Raw genomic sequence first — 22,037 nt, 5'->3', positions numbered from 1 at the left:
GGCTAGCAGTAACACTCAGAAGCAGTGATGCTGCCAAGTGACTCCTGGGCATGGACAGCAGGAGAATGCCCACATCTTACCGGCATTGCTGCTCTCAGGAGTGGGAGAAACTCAGTCCAAGCTCACAGTAGACAGATGCAAGGTGTCCTCCTTGCTCCCACTTACCAACTTTGGCAAAGGCCTCCTTGAGTTCCTCCAGCTCGTCTTTGGAGATCTGCATGGTGACAGCCATCTCATGGATTTAGGGGGGACCTGAAGAGTGAAAAAGGCTTTGTGTGAAACCAAGCTGCACTCAAACAAAGACAGCTCTGAACAGCACTATAGTAACAAGCAGCACTAAGGCTACTACAGCTTTCTAAGTCACATTTGTCTCCCCAATAAGAAAGATAGATGTGAAACTTGGAAGATGGGAAACGCGCTCCTTACCAAATCAGAAACTCCACTCACTTTGTTAATATTTAGCTCTGTGTCTTTAATTGACAGGCTGTGTTGCTCTGCACACATTAAGGCACCCACTGCAGCTGTGTGCTGCAGTCAGGAACAGTTCCCACATCCAGGGATTTGCACAGCTTTGAACGACACAAACCTACAGTTTAAAGCAACCAAAGGGCTCTGCCTGCTCATCTGCACACAGGAAAGCACACAACTATGAAAACCAAATAACAAAGATACTGAATAGTACCTGAAGAAAAGCCTTCTTGCACAAAGTAGCAGACCCGATACTTTTTGCCCAAAGGAAACAGTCTGTTTTTCAACAACAAAACTGAATAAACACTGATTTCCTGCAGCCAGTCCCTTGAGATGTGCTATAATCCCCTTTTCTGAAGAGCAGTTCGGTTCCACCTGCTAGACTGGAAAACAGGTAGTGCCATAGGGATGGTAAAACAGGTATCTGCCCATGTCGCCTTCCTGCGATGTCTGTGACAGCAGCTGATGATGATGTTGGTACTTTGGTCGATACAAACAAGAGAGATTGGTGATTTATTGGGTGTGCAAACAAGACGAGCTTTGCTCAGTGGCCTCTCATGAGCAAAATGGTGCAGCCCAGTATGCACACAGCTACAGCTCAAGGTTTAAAAATGGTGATATGGTTCCATGCAACTTCCAAAGAGATCTTCAACCGAAGACTTTCCAGCTCTCACTTTGTTAGCTACAAAGCGGAAGACTAAAAAGGTTTCCTCCTCTGCCGATGGGAACAGACGCAGCCTGCTTCTCTGCGAGCAAAAGGATGAATGCACATTTACAGGCCTTCAGAAGAGGGGATCCCAAAGGGCTGGCTCACAGCTGGAGTGAGAACCCAGGCTGAGATTCAGCAGCACCCGTGCTGTGATGAGCAAACCTCTCTTGTTTGAAGCTCCCAGCTGCTCCGCAAGCACTTGTTTGGTTAAGAACACGAGTTTGCCTATCATTGTAAATCATCACTTTCTGCAACACACATCACTAAGTCTGGAAAGTTGTTAGAGATGAGAGTGATGGGCAGGTAAGGCACCCTGGGAATGCAGCACCCATGGGTGCCAGCAGCAGGGAGAGGCACCAAGAAGCTGCACCACTGCAGAGCACAGAGGAGAGCCGAGCAGAGCCCACCTGTGAGCTCAACAACCCTCATTGCCAGGCTTGTACTGCAAGAACAGGGCAGAGGAGGAATTACTGCAAAACCCAGCCATGCTGATGGAGTAAAAAAGCACCACCAGAGCAGGACCTTCACTGTTAGCAAGCCAGGTTCCCCTGCAGCACTTGAGCAGCCCCATCCTCAGGGCCTCCAAAACCCAGGTGCTCTCCCAAGGGATAAAGGAGCCGCTCAGCAAGAAAAGTCAGCTCTGAGTGAGCGCAGGGCATGCTACCAAAGGTGGATTTCACAACTGGCAGAAACACACTGGTCTGGAGATGAGCAGCAGTTCTGGCTCTGCGTGGCATCAGCTGGCAGGAGAGGCAGAGCTCCAAAACTTCAGCCCAGCCTCCCTCACTACTTTTTGCCTAAGCCTCCTTTTCAAACCATCGGGTCTTCCCTTAAGAAGGGATCTCCAAGCACATCACTATTTAAGCCCTTATCGGGTTTGCTGCTGTCTCTCCCATCTTTAAGAGCAGAATGAGCAGCTGAGATGAAATCAAAGCTGCATTGTTTGACTTTATCAGGGAACGATCACGCTCTGGATACACCCTGCAGTTGGTGGTGTTGGTCTGCACTTAAAGAACAATTTCCTTTCTATTCCCTATGCTTTTCATCTTACCAAGTCTATACAAGAGTTACAAGGGTCACCAACAGGTGATGCTGTTTGGGTCCATCCCTCCCCAACCCTCCTTTCCCCCAGAGGAAGGGGTTCCACCTCCACTTGGCACACAGGGCTGGAGAGGCTGGGAAAGCTTTTCAGCTTTCTGCTTTGTTTCTTCTAAGCGAAGGGCATTCAGAATTGTGTTCTTTCATTCAGATGCGTCTTGAAACAATCGGCTTTGTCTTCTCACGGTCATAAACCCCCTTTGTAATGCAGCGCTGGCCATCACACATCAGCTGTCTCACTCAGACCCAGCTCTGCGGTCCTCACGCCTCACCACATCCCACTGACTCCTGCTGGGCAAAGCCTCTGGCACGGCAGGGCACACAACGCTGGCCAGAGACAAACCGTGGTTAAAGCCCCATTGTAGAAGAAGGAAAGAAGGCCAAATGAACAAGGAAAACAAAAGATGACAGAAGGAAGTGATCCCACACCCATTTTGTACACTGGTGTATGGGTGTAAATGGGAAGGCCCGCTGGTTAATGTGCACCGAAACACAGAGTTAAAGGATGAGATTCCTGCTAAACACCACCCCAGTCCTACCTCTTCCCTTCATCTCTTGGGCATGGAACAAGAGTTTGTGGGGCTCCCCACCACCACGGTGCAGAGGCACACAGCCATGCTGCACTTGCAAGACCTCACTTGGCTGCAGATGAGAGCTGCTGTAAGTGCATCTCAGGTTTTCCAATATCAACTCCCTTCCCAGATAGGAACTGCATCATATTTCTGTGTAAACAAGCTTTATAGCTTCTAAATGCACCACAGCCACCGACTCGGGGCCCATTTATTTCTGCTCCAGACAGACGTGCCATACTGGCAGGTCACATCCAGCCCCTGTGCTTCCACAGCTGGGAGCCACCTGGAGACAAGCTGCAGCAGGGATGCTCCATACAAGTGATGGGTGCATCTGCTCACATGCTACACTTGTAGCACAGGTGCAAGCACCAGGAGCAGACCGGGGCCTCTGACTGCTCACACAGCAGCTCCAGGCACTCCCATCCATGTCAAGGGTCTCCAGATGCAGACCCAGGAGGGAAGCACTGGGAGCTGCGCCCCATGGAGAGGATTGGGGGGAAGGAAAGTCAAACAGCTGCACATCTCCCTGAAAGATGGAGGATTAATCCAATAAGGATGCAGCAACTAGGTATTTCCTGCCAGCCAGTCACTCTTCCAACAGAAACAGAGTTGGAATTTGCTTCTGATCCAAATGGAAGAGCTTGCTTTCTTAGCAGCTCTGCACTCGTCTGAAAACTGAGCTGTTCTGTCCCTCCCAGGCCCACCCTGTTCTAATATCCCTGCGACTTGACTGATTAACAGCACCGACTGATTTACCCAAACAGGCGCACACACAGACGCATTAAAGCGTCAACAAAAACGTATTAAGAAGTACCTTTTCCATTTGATTAAGACAGATGAAGACAAGGAGATGGAGCCGTCAGGGAGCAGTGACTCACACCGCGTGCATTCCCCTTTGCAGAGGAACCTGTGGCTTTGCTGTCATCTCACGACAGAGGCTCCAGACAAGAGAAAGCAAATCAGTCAGCATCGGTAAATTAAAAATAGTTCAGAGCTTGCACATTTCTGACCACTATTCAGCAAGAATAAATTTTGCTTCAGGAACATCGAGATGCAGGACAGCCAGCCTATGGGTACTCCTGCAGGCCCCTACAAGTGTGTTTCAGCCCATCCCATGGGGACAGCAGCTCCGTGCCCACCCAGCACAATGGAGCTGCCAAAGGCCAGGCAGACAGACAGACACACGCACACCCACCCATATGGCAGCGGCACACCCAGCAGCTCTGCTGGCTCCTTTCTCTGGTCCAGCCCAGGCAAAGCCTTTGGGGTTTTGCAGACAGCAGCTTCAAACTTGACAGCTGAAGGAAGAAGTGAGAGCTCATGGCGTGCAAAGTTTGGCCTACGGAGCAACTCATTGCTGCTTTTTGGGGAGACAGGGAAGCTGAGGGAGTGATGGCCTTTGAGTGCAAACCAATCAAGCAATCCATCGTCTCCTGCTCCTCACCAGTGTGCATTTGAAGCTGTTTTGTTCATCAGCTTCCTCCCCAGCGCAGTGCTCACTCACTACGTGTGGTTATTGGCAAGCATCAGGAAGCACAGAGACTTGAATTTGGCAATTGCTTTCCAGACAGCCACCAGCAAAAAGCTGAAAGCACACCTTGCCAGTCCTTTGTATTGTACCAGCTGCACCCAGCACCTCACCAGTGCTGAGACCCACTTGCAACCACCATCCCCCAGAAGTGAATTTGCTGCTTGCTGCTCTTTGCACGAACACAGCACTCCTGCATGCAAAGCACAGGGGCAACCCCAGCACCTCGGTGAGCTGCTTCCTTACCTCAGGAGGGGAAGTGGCACAGGCTTTGAGCAGGCATTGCTTTGCAATGCTAGACTGCTACGCTTATTTTTATCCAGGGGCACAGATGAGACTCCCCTCTGTTGTTACCCAACTCCTCACCACTATAAGGAGAATAAGTCAAAGCCCTGAGGAGCGGAGGAGCACTGCAGCCCATCACTGCCATTGGATGGCCAGCAGCCCTCTGGATCCAGAGCAGTGTCCGCAGGGCACCCACCACTTCTGGTTACACACTTTCCTCCAGCAGGTCCAGGTGAAAAGCCTCATTTTTCCCAGCTCGATCTGGCTGGAAGAACAGCAGGATTGTTCTGTGCGGATGCACAGCAGGAAGCAGTGCTGCACAGAGGCGGGGTGACTCCAGCTGTATGGAAACAACTGCAGCAAGCTGATTTTCCTAAACCTGGACAGATCGAGCCTTCATTTTTTTTTCAACTGTTTTCTCTCCCAGGACGGAACCAGACTCACTGCTTTGATCCTATTAAATCTTTATTAAAAACAACTGCTGGAGCCACCAGCCAACTCGCACGCCTCAGACTCTCCAGCTCAGCCAAGGTGTCTTACTGGGATGCAGCCAAACAGAAAGTTCTGTGTCTTGTAGATACAGAAAGACAGCAAGAAATAGAGGATGCTCATCCACACAGCACCCAACTGCCCGAAGGCTGGAAGAGGAGGGAAGGAAAAGTCAAACTAACACAAGCACCCCACTCCATTTGCACAAGGGAGGAAAAAGCCTTCTCAGGTCTGGATGCCATCTCCACATCACGCTGCAGGCTCACACCTACGGCACCCTGTCTGCCTCACTGCTCCAAGCCCACCAGGGTTATCAACAGAGCACTTGGAAGTGGCTGAAGCACTTCTGGAGGCACTGGATGATCAGACCTTCAAAGCCCATTCTTCAGATGCTTCTCCAAAATGCCATACTTTGGCATGCCTCTGTTTTTAGCAGAGCAGCTGCTCCAGGATGAGCATGCATCCAAGATCGTAACCTGCTAGATCAGTTTAACTTACTTCTGAATTCGCTCGCATCAGTGGAAACAGAACTATATTGCCCATTAATTCATTGTCAGAGAGTGAACCAGGTCATCCTTTCAAGACCTCTCAGGAAAGGAAGAGCTGAAGACTCATCCTGTCTGGAACTCTCAAAAGCAAAAGCAATCTGTCAGGGAGAATTCCGACCTAGAGGCAAGAAGGGGAATGACGGGGGTCACATGTCAGCTAATGGACTCAGCCTCAGAAGGCTGGGTTTTAATTTCTGGCTCTGGCACAGAAAAGTCATACTAACATCTCAGGAAATTCTTATGCTCGTAGTAATCCTTGTTCTTGTACAGCCCCCCTAGAAAAGAGGAACATTAAACACTTCCTTCTGCCTTTTCTGTTTCTTAACCATAAATGACCAAGAGGTGGGTGCTCTCTTAGCACCCATGCACAAAACCCAACAAGGCAGCCCTCATCCTACAACAGGAGCCCCAGAGCTCCCTGCTGGCAAAGCAGCAGATGCCCCGCCTGCATGAGCAAGAAGGTTTGAGGATCACAAGGGTGAATCAGAGCAAATTTCCTTCCCCAGGAGCGACTGGAGCCTGCTTGCTGAAACCTGCATGTTACCCCCAACATTCTTCAGGCATGCACACTTCCGTTGCTCAGCATTCAGCCCAAAATCAGTCCAGTTCCTTACAAGGGCAAACTTGGCCCTCAGGCTGTGCCCTGGATTTACAACAGCTGGCTAAAGACCTTCATAGATACAAGACAGTTGTGGCCACACAGCCCAGACCCATCCCTATCCACCACGCACAGGATGCTGCTTCCTTGCCCAAAGACTTTCCCTTCCTTGGGAAGTCACAGCAGATGCTTCAGCCATTGCATGATGTCCACAACAGCTCCCTGCTTTTGCCAAGGGTCCTTACAGCACCGCAGAGCCCCTGGCTGGGCTCCTCAGCCCCTAAAAGCAGCACGCCCCAAGAGCTTCTCCCATGTGTTTGCTACAGAACAGCCATTCCCAGGCAGCACCTCTACTTGGCAGGTGGAGCTACTGATAATGAATATTCCATGATTAAGAACAGTATTACTCAGTCTGCCAGTTACAAGTCCTGCCTCTCCAGGAAGAGAAATCAACCCAATCCCTACATTAAATCACAGCACAGTCACTGCTTGTTCCATGCCAGCATACAAGCTCCCGCAAGCCAAACACCCAGCATGACATTGCTGGTCCCTGGTGAGCTGGATGATAGGGAGCTGCAGCAATTAACTGTGGTTGGGTGAGGTTTGTGCCATCTTTCAAAAGCCACGGCCAAACAATTTGTTGCAGGCTGTTCTATCAGCTCGGAAGTGAACAGAGCTGTCCTGTGGCTGCACAGCCAGGACTGAAATCCCAACAACCACACAGCACACAACAAATGATGGGAGAGAAGTGTGTCAAATGCTGCAACTACAGCCCAAACCTTGAATGTCTTGTTATGCTCTACACTGCATTATGTTCCAGAATCATCTGAAGAACAGGAATCCCACCCTAGCTGATCTCTTACTGGAAAGAGCTGCTGGTAACAGGAGGAAAATCTTTCTCTACTATTCCCTGCTACTTGCAGTCTTGTTTGGAGAGTACTTGGGAGAAAGGGAAAGAAGTCAAAGAAAGAAGTCAAAGCAATTCAGTTCATTGAAAGAAATAATGCCAGACAGCAATAAGTCAGCGTTGTTGCACAGCCATCCCACTGGCTTCAGGAAGCAGAAAGAAGTTTGAGTTTGACACTCATTTTCTCTAGAGAAGAGATGCTAGAGATCCTATCTACCCTTAACAAAGGCAGAAACATTAATCTCAAAGATTAATGTGAAAGGCTTGGAAGAGCAGAAGGGAGCTGCTCTCTCTGCCTCCCAGGAGGTTGCCATGAGAGTGAAATTAGGTTGACGCTGACAGCAGGGTGTTCCCCACACTGCTCCATAATACAAATTGCAACAGCAAAGAGGGAGCAAAGGTACCAAACTCACAGCCACATACCTGTGTTTGGAGCACTCACCTGTGCTAAACACAGCTTGATGAGCACAGTATACAATTGGGTCTCCTGGGAGCCCACACTGCTTTATTCCCAGCTCCAGCAGCACAGTGCTGGAGCAGACACAGAGGGAAGGAACCCATCCTGAGCACGCAGCCCATCCCAGCTCTGGGAGGGCAGGAGAGCTCCAGCTGCAGAATCACTGCTCCCAGCTGGATGCTTCATAGAACCATTGCAGGGCAAGAGCAAAACATCGCTAAGAGACACCTGAGAACAACAGGTTGAGCATAAGCAGAAACAGGCTATGAAAAAGCAGCACCGCGTGATTTTCCAACTCCTTAAGTCCACGCTTTCCAGCATTTCAGTATGTTCCAGGACTTGGTGTACAAAAGTGCTACAGTCAGCATTTAGGGAGGTCCATCCCAGCTCCCAGCACCACCAGAAAACACTGCAAGCGACATGAACTCGGCAGCTTGGAAACAAACAGCCGCTGCCTGCGGTGCCACGTGCACTTCTCAATGCAACAGCTGAGCTGCAGCCCGAGCCCGAACCCCCCCGCTACAACACAGCCTGAAAGCCGGGCAGCCACCGAAGCCAGCAGCCATTTCCCCACAACTCCCCATTCTTTCTGCAAGGAGTACGTTTAAGTATTCAAGGCTGGCTGCAAGTTGAAGCAGTTCTGCTGTTTAAAAGCCTGTGAGTGGGGAGGACGTGCCCCAGGCGGCTTTCTGGGAAGGCACACCCTCGGTGCTCACTAGCAAACAGATCGCTCCTCCGCGATGCAAAGTCGGTCCCAGCACCCGCCGTGCTCTGTTTACACTCCCAGCTCAATCAGGTGCACAGATCGGCAACGATCCTCCACCGGATTAAAGACTCGCCGTTCGCTTTTTTGCCCTGCTTTCGCCGCTACCGCGCTAGCGATCGCTATTCGTATAGCAGAGGGAAGAATAAGGAAAGCAATGAGAAGCACCGCCTGCAGCCGCGGGGCAGCCAGCAGCGCACAGCCCTTACCTCGCCCTGCTCCCGCTGCGCCGACTCAATGCCGTGCACGGCCGCTGCATCTCCCACACCCACAGCACAGGGAGAGCCCACAGCTCTGCCACCAATGGGGAGAGCGGGCAGCAGGGCGGCACTGAGCATCCCACGGACAGGGAGCCCCAGCCTGGTACTGAGCCAGCATTGCTCAGCAGCACGAGGCACTGAGAGAGAAACTTAGGCAAGCAAACTCGTTTCTTTGGTTATCTTTACTGTTACAGATTAAACACTCCCAGCGTGCGCAGCCAAGAGTTTGTGCTTCCCATGACAGCCTATCATTGTAAGATTTGGTGCTCTTGGTTGACGGATGCCTTCAGCCCATCGGATGCAATGAGGAGCTCCAGGCACAGCCAGTCACCCACTGCTTCACCCCACTGCTCCTCCAAACACAAAGCGATGCAGCCAGAAGACCCCATGGAGCAACAAAACCAAAACAAACAAGCAACACAAACACAGTTGTAAGTTCCAAGCTCAGAGCTGGCACAGCGCTGTATTGCATTACCTCAATTAAGCCCTGTCTGCTCCACAGGAAATAGAGCCATCTGCTACCAACCAAAAAGACACAACCAACCACAACATCGTGCTATCGTGCACTACTCCTCTTTCTTTTTATTTACTTTTTAATTGATCCATTACCAAAAAAGTCCAAAGGAGTTCCAAAGAATAACCACATATATGATATGTAATAACCACACACATTAGAAGTCTCCTGTTAGGTCCATCCACACAACACCTGAGCCCTCAGATAGCAAAAAGGAGAGGATGTCACTTACCGAGAAGCAGAACACTCCTAGTAGTAAAGAATTTGAAGAACCTGTGGCCATTATAACAAAGACTTGACCAATAGGCTCATTGTTTTCCTTTCTTTTCTCTCCCTCCCCCCACTTTTTTTTCCTCCTTTCTTTAATTACATCAGACAGGAAGGTGAGTCACTGCCTGGCCCCAATTCTTGGGCATTACCTGAAAATCGAGCTTCCAGCTGTGAGGTTTCAAAAAGAGGCATTTAAAAAAGCACACACACACACACACCAAAACCCACCTCCAAACCCACAACCTGACAGCTTCCTCGGGGCGGGAAATATAATGAAAACCAAAATAAGACGTTTTTATGCCCAAAATTGTAACTGCAAAAGACAGAAGATGGAGCGCAAAAGTGCTTTTCAGGCCAAAAGGAGCAGCTTGTCTGCACATCAGGTGGGGACCAGGGAGAGCAGCCTCAGCACCACTCCTATTTGCATCAGCAGCAGCTGGGTTCAGCATTGTGGCAGAGCTGGGTGCAAGGAGCTCAACCACAGCAGTGATGGAGCCTGGCACGAACACGCATCAGAATAGAAAAGCTTTGTTTCAGGAAGTTTAATCCCTCTCTGTTTTTGCTTTACGTTCAGGTACAGCAAACAGTAAAAACTCATGCTGTGTTAGGATGCACCGGAGCTTTGGGGCATTGCAGGTCTTGGAGAGATCATGCAAAAGCTCAGCTCCTAAACTAGATGGCAATTTCCTCTATCAAACCCTGTTGCAGGAAGGGCAGAGCTGTCACAGGAGTAGGGGAGAGCAAAGGAAAGCCTTCCTTTGCCTCTGGCATATCCACGGTGCTGGGATGGAAAAGCAACACCGGCAGGTTTGTAGGTGGCAGCCCCGTGCTGCAGGGGCACCTTCCTGCTCCACTTATTCCATTTTCCATTCAGGTGGCAGTCATGCTCCCTAGGTGGCAAATAGCCACCAGCAATCCCTTTACTGGGTAGGGAAAAGGCATCACGCCCCACAGCCAGCACAGATGCTCAGCAGCTCCGGGGTGAGGAGAAGCCGAAGTTATGCACACAAGGGCGTGCATGAAACTATCTATATTTGCAGAGAACCAGTGGCAGCCAGAATGAAAAGCACTCAGCTCTCTAAATATCCCCAAACCCAGCCCTATTGCTGCAACCTGCAATTACACCCAAGCCCAAAATAGTGCTCAGGCAGTGCCAGCGCTGCTCTCGCTGCGGCACACCCCGGGTGGGTGACGGCATTGGGGACACGCTGCTCCCAGCCCGTTTCCTCCAGCACAGCCAGAACAGCTCCTGCCCTCTTCCAAAATAGGAGTTCTATGGTCAGTTCAGCACACCAGTGTATTTTCCTCTTCCCCTCTCTAAGAAAGCCTTTTAGGGAAGCACAGGATGCCCAAGGAGCTCAGAAGTCGCTCTGGTTGGGTGACAAAGCACGTCTTGCACCAAGCAGAAGGCACCCATTCCTCAGTGAGGGACATATCCAGGGCAAGGAGCCCTTCCCTCATCATTGCCAGTGACCTGGAAGCACACAACACACCTGGAGCAATCTGACCACAACACAGCCAAGATTTACCACACTCCTGCTAAAAGAGCAGGATCTCCTGCACGAGTCCCAGTTGCAGGGCTCTAGCAAGAGGATACAATGTTAAGGTGAAGACTTCCCCTCCCTGTAAGCTTGCCAACGCCACTTGTGTGCAGGAGGGATGTGGAAGCACCACTCCACGGTCACAAGATTTGCACAGGGGGAGGACAGCAGTGCTGTCAGGGTCAGCAAAATGCCCTTCAAGCACAGGGAGGTGCTGATGCTGACGCACAGGGACAGGATCCCTCCAGCGCATCATTGCGCAAGGCAAGGGCACGTCTCCTCCCCAGTTCCAGCTGCCAAGTTTCACTGGGAGGCCACTAAGTGCGTTTGCCCTCCAGAGGTTACTGAGCAGGAGCTGCCAGCCAGGTGAGGCAGCACAGAGGGCAACCAGGATTCAACTCATCCCCCTCTTCACATCATCCTAGAAAACTTCCACTTGCTCCCGGACACTTTGCTTTCCTGCCTCTCCGGAAGACTTTCTACCTCTAGTTAGCAATGCCAAGAGATGCTACATTAATAATGGAAACTGTACAGGATAGTCAATGAAACCCAAGGTGAAACACAAGTTCCCAGAAAGCACATTGTAGCAGCCCTAGGGTATAACATGGGCAGGGTTCTGCCTGCAGGCATCTCCAGCTCCTGCAGCAAAAAGCTGCCTGCTGCACACAGCCTGCCCCACACCCTGCCATCCAGCCAGCTGTAGGGGCCATGCCCACCCCATGCCTGCTCAGTGCTGCAGGTCTGCTCTGTGAGATGGGAAAACAGGAGGGCAAGTCACAAGCAGCTCCAAAAGCCAGGGTAATTTAAACTTGTCAGCCTCTCCGTAGCAGTACAGGCACACATCCTGCTCGCTCTGTCTTAGCTCCTTGGCGTAACCAAGTGTTTTCAAGTACATCTTCCTACTTCAAAAAGGAGAGAGAGGATATAAGGAAAAAAGTAACTAGGTTTCCTGGTTTGTCTTCCAACTAAATAGCCTCTTCTAACAAAACCCCCACATGTTGCAAGGCAGGGATTTTGAGAGCAAGGCTGATCACCAGCCAGCATCCCATTTTGTAGCTGGGATTGGCAACCACTTACCAAACCATCACTCCCCCCTCCCCCATTCTGTGCACATTCTCTTTAAAGATAAGGGTTTTAATGAAGTTATGTACGATGGATGGAAGCACTCTCCCCCGTGCTTTTTAACATACCTCGAGGTCTTATACACTTCTTGCCTTCACCATCGCAGCTGATCAACTGCAAAGTACATTCCATCAATGTAAACATCTATAGAAGGCTTTGACAACAAAGGAACAAGCATTTGACCTCAGCTCCTCAATTTATCAGTCCCTTTAAAGAAGAAAAAAGAAACGTCTTTGCTGGGTTTGCCCCTTAAAAGCTTTCTGAGCCACTCTTTCAACAAGCCTGTCAGCAGGAAGAAAGCAAGACATTAGTCAGGCTCACGCTTATTTAATAAAAACCTGCATATGTGGTAGAGTCTGAAAGTTTGCCTTTATTTTTAAAGGGCCTGCAAACCAAAGCCTGAATCTGTAGTGTAAAACAGGCTCAAAAATTTGCCCAACCCTCCCTGCGCTGCGGCAAAGCTCAGCACAGCAATTAACTGAGTAGTTTATTCCCAGCTCAGAGCAGGGAGCCACACAGTCACCACAGAAGTCAGAAAGTATGCCCAGAACACCGTGCAAAGGATCTCTCATGTCTTGCTATTTCATAAGGAAATCAGAGGCTCCACTGATGTCAGCTCCAGGAAATGAGCCACAGGCAGATGATGCCGGAAGCAGGCTTTATATTTAGTCCTGAGTCACCCACTTGATTAAATTCTAAAGACAGAGGTGGGTGTGGAGAGGGGATATGTGTAGTGGAGAAAAAATATACAATAAAGAACAAGCTATTCCCTTGAGATCACGGGCAAAGGGGACTTGCAGGGCTTTGTTTGGTTTGTAAAGCAAGAGGCTACAGATGGAATGGGAACCCTTCCTGCACTGTCACTGCAGAAAGCAGCTGTTGCATCTGCTGCATTTCATGGGCAGAAGCAAACAGCACAGGGCTGAGCTGGGCACCAGCACTATGGGGTGCTTAGCCTGTATGTGGCTTAGGCATTCCATGCCACAACAGAACACAAGGGACTGCCCGCATAGACGACATCTGAACAGAGAAGCTGTTCCGTTCCCTTATCTGGCAGCACCCAATTGAGTCACATTTACAACTGAGACATATGGAAAGCCTAAACAGACTGCATGCCCATGAAATAAACTTCAGGTTAATCTGCATTCACCAAAGCCCAGCTCTTTGTATTGGACCACAATACAAAGTACAGCACAGATCTGTGTCTTCCTACCGGTCTGCCATGAGCCCTGTCACCTCCCACCACCACTGAGTGCTGTGCAGTCTGAGAGGTGACAACATCTCCACAAGCATTCCAGCAACCTCAGCTGGAGTTTTCCAAGGAGAAGACCCACTCAGCAAATACTAAAACACTGGTACAAAAGCCACCAACTCTACCTCACTTTGACCTGAAAGCCAACAGAAAACAAGAGCCATCCCCAGTGTCAAGTACAACCAGTGACTTGCCCACAGAAGCAGCCTATTAGATTACTAAGCAGAAAGTAAATAGGTGTAATCTTCAAAATAAGATTTCAACAGCAAAAAGGATGTGGCTCTCAAAATAAATCTGTGGACTGCAGCAAGACTGGCAATTATGCAGAAGAGGTCAAGAACTGCTCATATCTTCCACCTATAGGCAAGATAAGATTATTCGCCTGCACTCATCACGGCATTCTCAGACCAGTAAGTAGGCATTTGACCAGTTGCTGACCACTGTCCAGACCAGTCTGCTGTGGAATGATCCAGGCTGGTGGTGAGGCTGTGGGAGGCAGCCACTGGGTGGCTCTTCAGCCTCACTCAACCCACCAACAGGTGAGTATCACTGTCAGGAAGGTCCCACCATTGACAAGTCAAGGTAAAGACTGTGCAGTCAGAGCAGTCAGGTGCCCAGCCCAGACCTGCAGGACCTTTAAGGATTTGCTGGTATCTCACCCAGGCATCCTGCCTGATGCTAGAAGTAGCCAAGAGCCATAAGACATGAAGGTTTTGGCACACGACTCTTTGAGTTGTGCAAGTTGGCCTACAAACTGAGCTGCCTTGGACTAGTCCACAGTCTTATCTCAAGGGACTTTGAAGCTTTTCCTGGTATTTAGCTTTCTGGCTGGATTTGTTGGCTTCTCCCACAACTGTTCCTTCCAAAGGCCCCAATAGAATATCTCTGTAGGTTGGATCTACTGGAAAGGCCAACTCCAGCAGTGCTACATCCACTGCAAATTTCTATGGTGTGTAAAAAGATGAGAGCACTAGATTGGGTTGCCACTGACTCGCATGTGAAGTGCAATTTGTCACTCATAGCCTTCAGGTCCCTAGACTGCTATCTTCACCATGCAGCTCATTATGCTGCTAATTAGTAAGCTTCCTCATATTTTTCAGACCATAAAGAGAACTAAAGAGAGGTTGATCTCTGTGCTGTGAAGTCATTCTTTGCTTTGCTGATTTCTTGTACTCTATGAGTGCAATTGCTCTAAAAGTCCATTACTGCTACTGTGTATAATAATATATGTATTACTGTGGGGGAAAAAAGAACACCCTCACGTTTCCAAGTTTAATAAAAAATAAATACATACATTTATGGATCCTGCATGAAGCCAAGCCTTAAGGCAAACTATTTCATAGCAGGCACAAAGCAACTGCAGGTCAGGCAGGAAGAGAAGCTGTAGCAGCAAGCAATAGTATCACGAGGTACAACCCAGATTAGGCCAAAGAGATCCAAATGCTGACCCAGAGTGTTATCTGGGAACATAACACATGAAACAGCAATGTGCTAACAGTGCACTACTCTACTAGGTGTTCAATAGACAAAGTCTTAACAACTAAAGTGAATTATTGACTGGTGCCAGTCATAAAGATGCTTGCATAAGAGAGGGCTTCGAGGCCATTAGCACAGGGCTGAACTGCTGAACCTCAGTGCATTTAATGGCTTTCCAAGAACTTCTTATATAGACCTTCAGAAGTCAGTGAACAAAGAGATTGACTAAAACAATCCCCTAGAACCCAACAAAAGGTCATACACCCCTCGGAGAAGGCAGAGGGAGGGAGGCCTGCAAGGCCGCGCCATCAGCGATGGCTGTAACTGGGGGCTGCCGTAACCACCCATCCAGAAGAGCAATGGTAACTCCCAAGAGCTTCTTAGCCAAGCAGAAGCAATGTACATTTTTCAAGTTTTCAATAAGTAGTCTGGCTACACTGCCTTGAATAAAGCATTTGGTTTGTATTAAACAGTGGCAAGAGCCCAGCTGGAAATCAGATCGACGAGAACATTACAAAGGGGGTGGGCAGCAGCGGGGCAGAGGCAAGATTGCTCCGGAATGTCCTATCTGTGTCCCCAGAGAGAGCTTAGGCCTAACCTTGGCCAAACAGAGCAGAAAGGAACAGACTAAAGTTGAGGTCAGACATCCAGGACACTCACTCAATACATTTTCAGCCCTCAGAAGGCCTCATTTCCCTTCTCTCCTCTAAGCAGAGGTAGATTTTACCTTAACAAAGACCAAATTTGCTCATTATTTCCAAGCACACTAAGGAACTTGAAGGAGGTTGATGGAAAGCAAATGGAAATAGTTAGACGTGCACTCAGAAGCGTTACGACCACAGAAAAAGCTCTGAAAAGCAACACCAACCTTCTCCCTTGCCCATCTGCAACACCAATCATGATGGGATAACTCTACACACACCTTCTGTATTTCCCAAAATAAGGTCCTGGCAGTCTATTTTTGGAGGCAAAAAAAAAATGTTTTGTGCAGAATTCAGGAAGAAAAAGCTTAATTGTAATATTGCTTTTCAACTCATTTCCTTTGTTCCTGTGACCAGCTGGAGGCAAGCACCTTGTTCTATGTTGGAAATGTTTAACTACAGGATTTATAGCAGTATATATATATATATACACACATGCATATTCCACTGCAGTGCTGCAGCTGCCCAGCAGCCCATAGAAGAAGGCAAACACTGTTTTAACTCAAAGAAAACAGCAACAGAGTCCAGCATCAGCCTGCTCGTTAGGGTCCTGCCACAGAGGTTCCAAGGCAGGAGAGCATCCAAGCCAATCCCTGGGACAAGACTCAGCATCCTGGAATCTCAAAACCACAGCACTGCTCTAAACCCAAACAATGCTCAGCAGACCCTTCCCAGCTGATTATCAGAAGGAGTGCAAGATTGGAACAGCAGCATAAACAAGGACCTGGGATTTATGACCTTTCTGATGTTGTTTAGCCAGAGACCCAGCTAAAATGCTGCTTCATGAAATGCAACTGCCAGTCACAGGGATGGGGTGCTCAAGTTGAAGTTTCCACTTGGGCAGAGCTGTTCTGGAGACACTGAAAACTCTGGTGCTCACCCAGCAGCTTCACCTGCCCCAAAAGTAGGGGAGCAATTGGGACTTGTGTGACCACCGCATCAACACAATGTCACTCCCAGCCCCTTTTCCTGCCACTGACAAGCCAGTATAACATGGGGCTTCCAGCATGCACAAGCAGGATCACACCTCAACTTGTCAGCTCCTGCAGTGTCAAGCAACAAAGATGTCTGAAAGAAAAGGGCATACAGAAAAGTGGGATTTTAGCTACAATTCCCTGATCCCAACAAGATGAGCACAGAACACACAGGTGGGACACAGGTGACAACACAGTTATTTCACAGACTCCACATTGCGCATCACCTTCCATCTGAGCCAGATAGGTGTGAGTTTGTCATCCATCGTCTTCCATTTTAAGCATCTCTTGTGCACTCACTTGTGGCAAGCCCTAAATTAAGCCCAAACATACTGGCAAAAATCAGTCCCACATGTAAAAACTTGAGTGAAGAATCACGTGCCTTCCTATCCCCCTTCTAGGATCTAAACACTTTTCATATGTCCATCTTTAAAGAAGGGAGAACAAAGGGGATTTTCCTTAAGCTTCGTTTCCTGCCACCTCAATGAGATGCTGTAATTCCAGTAGGGATCCAAAGGACATCCCCGCTGCACTGCAAGTTATGTTCTCCTATCAGGATGGTCTCCCCATCACTTGGAGTCAAGGCAAGAGAAGCAGTTGTACACAACAAACCTGGTAGGAGCCACACAACTGGACCCCAGAGCATGGGGAGGATGACCTCCAGCACCCAGAGCCAAGCACACCATCGCTGCACTGTTTTCACCCACACCTGCAGAGCACAGCATCCACCCAAAGCACAGCCTCACCAGCACCCAGTGCTGGAGAAACAGGTACAGAACAGTCACACCACCTGCCTGAAGGACCCCTCATCATTAGATTTTCTTCCTTATGTTTTTCACTTCCTTCTGCTTATTTTGCAGTTGCTCCCATTGCTCCCAGTGTCCTGCAGGTTTTCCTTTTCTTGGCTTGCTTCTGCAGCAGGCAACAAATCACATTGCCTCACAAAAGTTCCTGCATTTATATAATGTTTAAAGGCAGCCTTGCTAGCATTCTTTTCAAGGGGAAATAAAGAGAAATCAGTTCCCTTTAGCACAAAAACGTCTGTAGTAAAGGAAGGACTGCAGGAGTCAGGTTTTCCACTTTAAGAAATGGAGAGGTGAGCTACCAGACTCTTGACTCTCAACTTAAGTAAAAACACACAGTTGAATTAAGCAAAAGCTGCAGGCTCTGTCTCTCAACTTGAAGAGGAAAAAAGTCCTCCTGCTGCCCTTCCACACTCAGCTCCACAACTGTTTACAAAGGTTTTAGAAACTAGACAATATTTCCTCATCTTGAAGTTTTTTTTTCTGCAGTCTAGCCTAGATTAGAAGAACCAGAAACAGAACAGGCCGAGGCGGAGTCCAAAGAAATGGAAGAGAAAAAGGCACTTCAGAGAGACGTTTGATCATCAAGGTCATGTAAACCATTCCAGGCCTGTGAAGCATGCTAGTCAGAAATAGCTGTGAAACAGGCACCAGGCAGGGGCTCCCTGCTCTCCTCCTGTCCCTGTTCCTCCCTCATGTTCCTCCGTTCCTTTAGTTCATGCAGAACATCCACATAGGATGGAGGCTGCTCCAAGTCCCACAGGCACCACTTGCCACCATCCCTGCAGAGCAGGCAGGAGACAGCAACTGGCTGTCACTGCTGGAGCAACTCGCTGCCTCGTTCTGTTGTCCTTGGCCATGCTTACAACATAAAACGAGGCAAGAAGTCAACAGCCGAGGTTTAACTACACAAAGGACCGATGCCCAAAGCAAGGACAGCAATCCCAGAGCCAACCACTCCAACTTGCCTGAGCAGTCTTGGCTTTAGAACTTGACTCTTCTAATAGGCGTGGGGCAGAATGAGATCACCATCCCAGACACTGATCGATCTCCTGCCCTTAATGTTTGGGTTTGTTTGTTTGTGGTTTTTTTCCAGTTGTTTAGTTTTATAAGAGGATGGAAGATCGTGCAGCTCAGGTCCAGACAGACAGGACCATGTGGGAAACTGCAGGGCAGGAGCAGCCTCCAAGCCTTACAGCTCTCCTGGGCTGAGATTTACCTCAGTTGGCAGCCCAGTGCCAAAAGCACCCCCTAAAACATTGCTGCGGTTCACGCTGGGCATAAAAACGCTGCTCACCAAGAATGCAGGCTGATACAAAGCTTTGATTTGGGGCTAAGGCTGCTACCTCCCAGTGAATGCACAGCACATATAGAGTTTCTCACCAGACTCTCTACCAAGCTCACAGATGTAGGAAGCACAGCAACTTCCCTCTGCGAAAGCACCTCCCCAGCCAGGATCCCTTCTTAGCCCCAAACTCTCCTCTCAGAGAGCTGGGGTCCTCCTAAAGGTCATCCCATCCAACTAACCCTCTCCACTAATAAGGGTGAACCAGGTGTTTCCTCCAGGCCACTGCAGAGAGGGACTGCAAAGCCCACGGTTGCTGGCTTACACTTTTCAACTCAATTCCTGCCAAGAAGCATAGCTAAAAATTACACTCCATCTCTGTAATAACTGCATAGGTAGAGGTTACTTTAGGCTGTGCACTGACAAGGGTCACCCTTACGCTTTCAGGTGCATTAACAGCAGATTTTCTAAGGCATTTTGCAGCTGAAGGGCTTCCTACGGCTGCCAGCATCCCAGGAGCCAAGACACGGATGTGTTGTGCACAGCCTTTCTTTTCAGCAGGCTGAAAGCTATTTTCAATCCAAGCCCATGTAGGGTGGGGCTCAGTGTCCAACCAGGCCAAAAAACCACTACAATCCACAAGACCAATGCCTGGCAACCTTTGCTTGCAGGCTGATGTCTGTTCTATTTTGGGGATAGGAGAAATTTAGAATAAAAAGAGATATATAAATTAAAAAACAAAGGCGGCTATGAGAAGTGAATAGAGGGAAGGGCCAGATTTATCCCATGTATTTTGGTCTAAAGAACAAAGCTGTAAAGACTATGAATCAGAACTGCTTTATTTTCTATTTCCAAACACAGTTTACAAGGTATCCTTTATATCACGGGCTGAGAACAGAAGAGTGCAGCCCCAAAATATTTTGTACAGGAGGAAAATTCAAACCAAGGCTCCTTGCACAACAGTGAGACCCTTGGGAGGATGAGGCAGGAAAGCAGCCACCAGCCATAGACATACAATCGGGATCCAAAGCAAGGAGCTTTCCTCTCTGACACACGCAACATCTGTTGAGACACCTTGTTCTTTTCTGATGCTGGTATTGCAAGAAAAGGACAAAGAGTCGCCAAAGTGACCTGATAATTGGAAAATAAGAGAAGTTTTGCATGTTTATGGTAATGGCCAACAGGCAACCCACCATGAACAGAGGTGGTTCACACACTCTCAGCACCTACAAGAGAGTCAGATCACACAAAATTCCTACATAAAAGGACACCTAAGTTCTATTTATTACAGGTTACATCCCAACAGCTCCTTAAAACAAAGGCATTCAACCCAACTTGACACCGCTATTTCTGCCTACCACGTTACCTCCACCTTCCTCACAGCACAGTTTGGTCTAAAACAGGGTACATACAGCTCCTCTTACAGCTTTCAGATGCTCCTTTAACATCCATCCACAGACCACAAAACACTGGCATCAGTATCTCCAGAGTTCCTTCCCTGCCTGACCAGAGCTGGATTATTAACATCATTACAGAAGTCTGCAATTACTTCTCTTGGCAGAATGCATAAAAAAGGGGCAGAAGAGAAAAGAAAGTCCACTGGGCTAAGTGTGTTTCCATTATTTTCCTGTTTAGCCATCCCTCTTTAATTGCACTCATAATCCAGCTCCATCAGAGAAGTGAATATTCAGTGAAATAATGACCATCTGTGAGCTGTCAGACTAATGAGAACCAGAACAAAGCTGAGGTCCAGCACTGCTGCACCCCATGCACCACCGGCATCTCACTCACTGGTCTCCAAGGAAAAAAGTAAACATCGACGCAAAGCTGTGAAGCTCAACATGAGATTTCATTAGCAAAGCAGTATGAGTGGTCTCTAGATGTCTCTTAATGCCAGGTGATGTTCACAATCAGCATCCCTTCTTCCCACCTTGTTCCACCCACAAAGGAAGGCACCTGCTACCTGCTCTCCTGCTTCCCATCACAGCGAGCCACTTTCAGCTTTAAAAGAAACAAACAAACAAACCAGCTTACTCCAAAACATCCGAAATTAGCCTTCCAGCAGAGACACTGCACCTTATCTTCTGAAGATCACAGTAACAGCCTCTCTTCGCAGCTATGCAGCAGGGACTCCCAGGAGCATCTGTGAGCTGTCGGTCTCTTGACAGGAACAAAAACCTACTGAAGAGGCAGGAAAAACAGCTGTAAGCATTTCAAAGGAGGAAATGAGACAAGGAGACTGCTTATAAGCATCTGGCCCGTATGGATTGACGCGAGCAAGCGGCCGCAGCCCTGACCAGAGCTTCCCATGTCAGACAGTTGTCCTGCTCCCCACATCCTCAGCTGCATGTCAAACCAGTCATTATTTAATTCATGTCAGTAATGTTGAGGCTACCGTGCCCTGTGGGATGGCCATGGTGGTGCAAGAGATTGCTGCACCCCACCTGGGCACAGCCCCAGCAGCCAGCCTGCCTGGGACGCTGCATTTCCACAGGCAACCACCATCCTTGTGACTCCCAGCTGCTGAAAGACAGAGATAAACTAACAGGGGTCAACCAGCAACACATGCAAAAAGGGAAAGAACAGCTCTTTGCTGATAGTAACACCATTAAGGACACGTGGGCTGCCTCTTCATCCCTACATCACTTGCAAACCCGGTGACAAAGAGTGGGCTGGACCCACAAAACACACACCTGACCCACTAGTTGTTAGAGGAGCACACCCGATCTAATTCTCCCAAGCAGGCCAGACAGGACTTGCTTGTCGTTCTTCACATTTTTAATCTGTGACCAAAAAAGCCAACAGCTGTCAGGCTGCCAGGATGCCCCAGCACCCTGCCCAGCCTGGGCACACCATGCTGGGAGCAGCCCCTGCCCTGTGCACAAAGAGCTTTGACACCTCAGGACTGAGCAGCCTGGTGTTTGCAGAGCACACACTGGCACGTCCTGCTCTCCCAGCCTTTGAAGCAGAGATTTCTGCCTCCTTGCTCCATTGCTTCTTGCTCAGAGAAGAGGGTTTGCCATGTGTATGGCTGACAGATCACAGAGCTCACCAACCCCACTACAGCCAGCATGAGAACGTATCTCAGACACACAGCCAGTGGTGCCTGCTGCCCAGCACTGGGCCCTGCAGCCATACACCAGCCCAAGTCCCACCCTGGGGCTGCTGTCAAAGCCACTCTTTGTCAGGAAGGTATGCATCAGGCACACAGGGCTGCAAAGTGCCCATCCTGGGGTTGTGATGGGGCCCAACCACTCCTAACAGACAGGATTCCCTGACCCCTCACTGGCCATAGCAATGCTACACAGACTTACGCTGCTTGCTGCTCAAGCAGAGAAAACAAAACCTGGTAGAAAAGAGTTTTGTGAAGGAGCTGAGCAACACAGCAAGATCCCTTGCACTGATGTAAAGCAGGGG

General features: G+C 49.1%; 1 protein-coding gene across 17 annotated transcripts in view; it reads right to left on the bottom strand.

Moving 5' to 3' along the window:
* Positions 1-22,037, bottom strand: part of PLS3 (plastin 3) — a 43,815-nt gene that overhangs the window by 17,682 nt on the left and 4,096 nt on the right. For 5 of the 17 annotated variants that reach the window (XM_085544493.1, XM_085544486.1, XM_085544497.1 and 2 more), the window contains exons 2-3: positions 20,697-20,801; positions 166-252 (exon numbers count right to left, since the gene is read on the bottom strand). In XM_085544493.1, the coding sequence (XP_085400619.1) occupies positions 166-232 (67 nt within the window). In that variant the 5' untranslated portion in view covers positions 233-252; positions 20,697-20,801. Of the gene's footprint in view, positions 1-165; positions 253-8,631; positions 8,822-9,428; positions 9,534-20,654; positions 20,802-22,037 lie in introns of those variants that run through there. The other 12 variants (XM_085544490.1, XM_085544489.1, XM_015860147.3 and 9 more) reach the window with 6 other exon arrangements.

Source organism: Coturnix japonica, chromosome 4, assembly GCF_054131305.1.
Source record: "Coturnix japonica strain WE chromosome 4, WE-NBRP24, whole genome shotgun sequence".
Taxonomy (NCBI): domain Eukaryota; kingdom Metazoa; phylum Chordata; class Aves; order Galliformes; family Phasianidae; genus Coturnix; species Coturnix japonica.
Note: the sequence above shows the minus strand (reverse complement) of the source record. Positions and strands in the feature narration are given on the sequence as shown.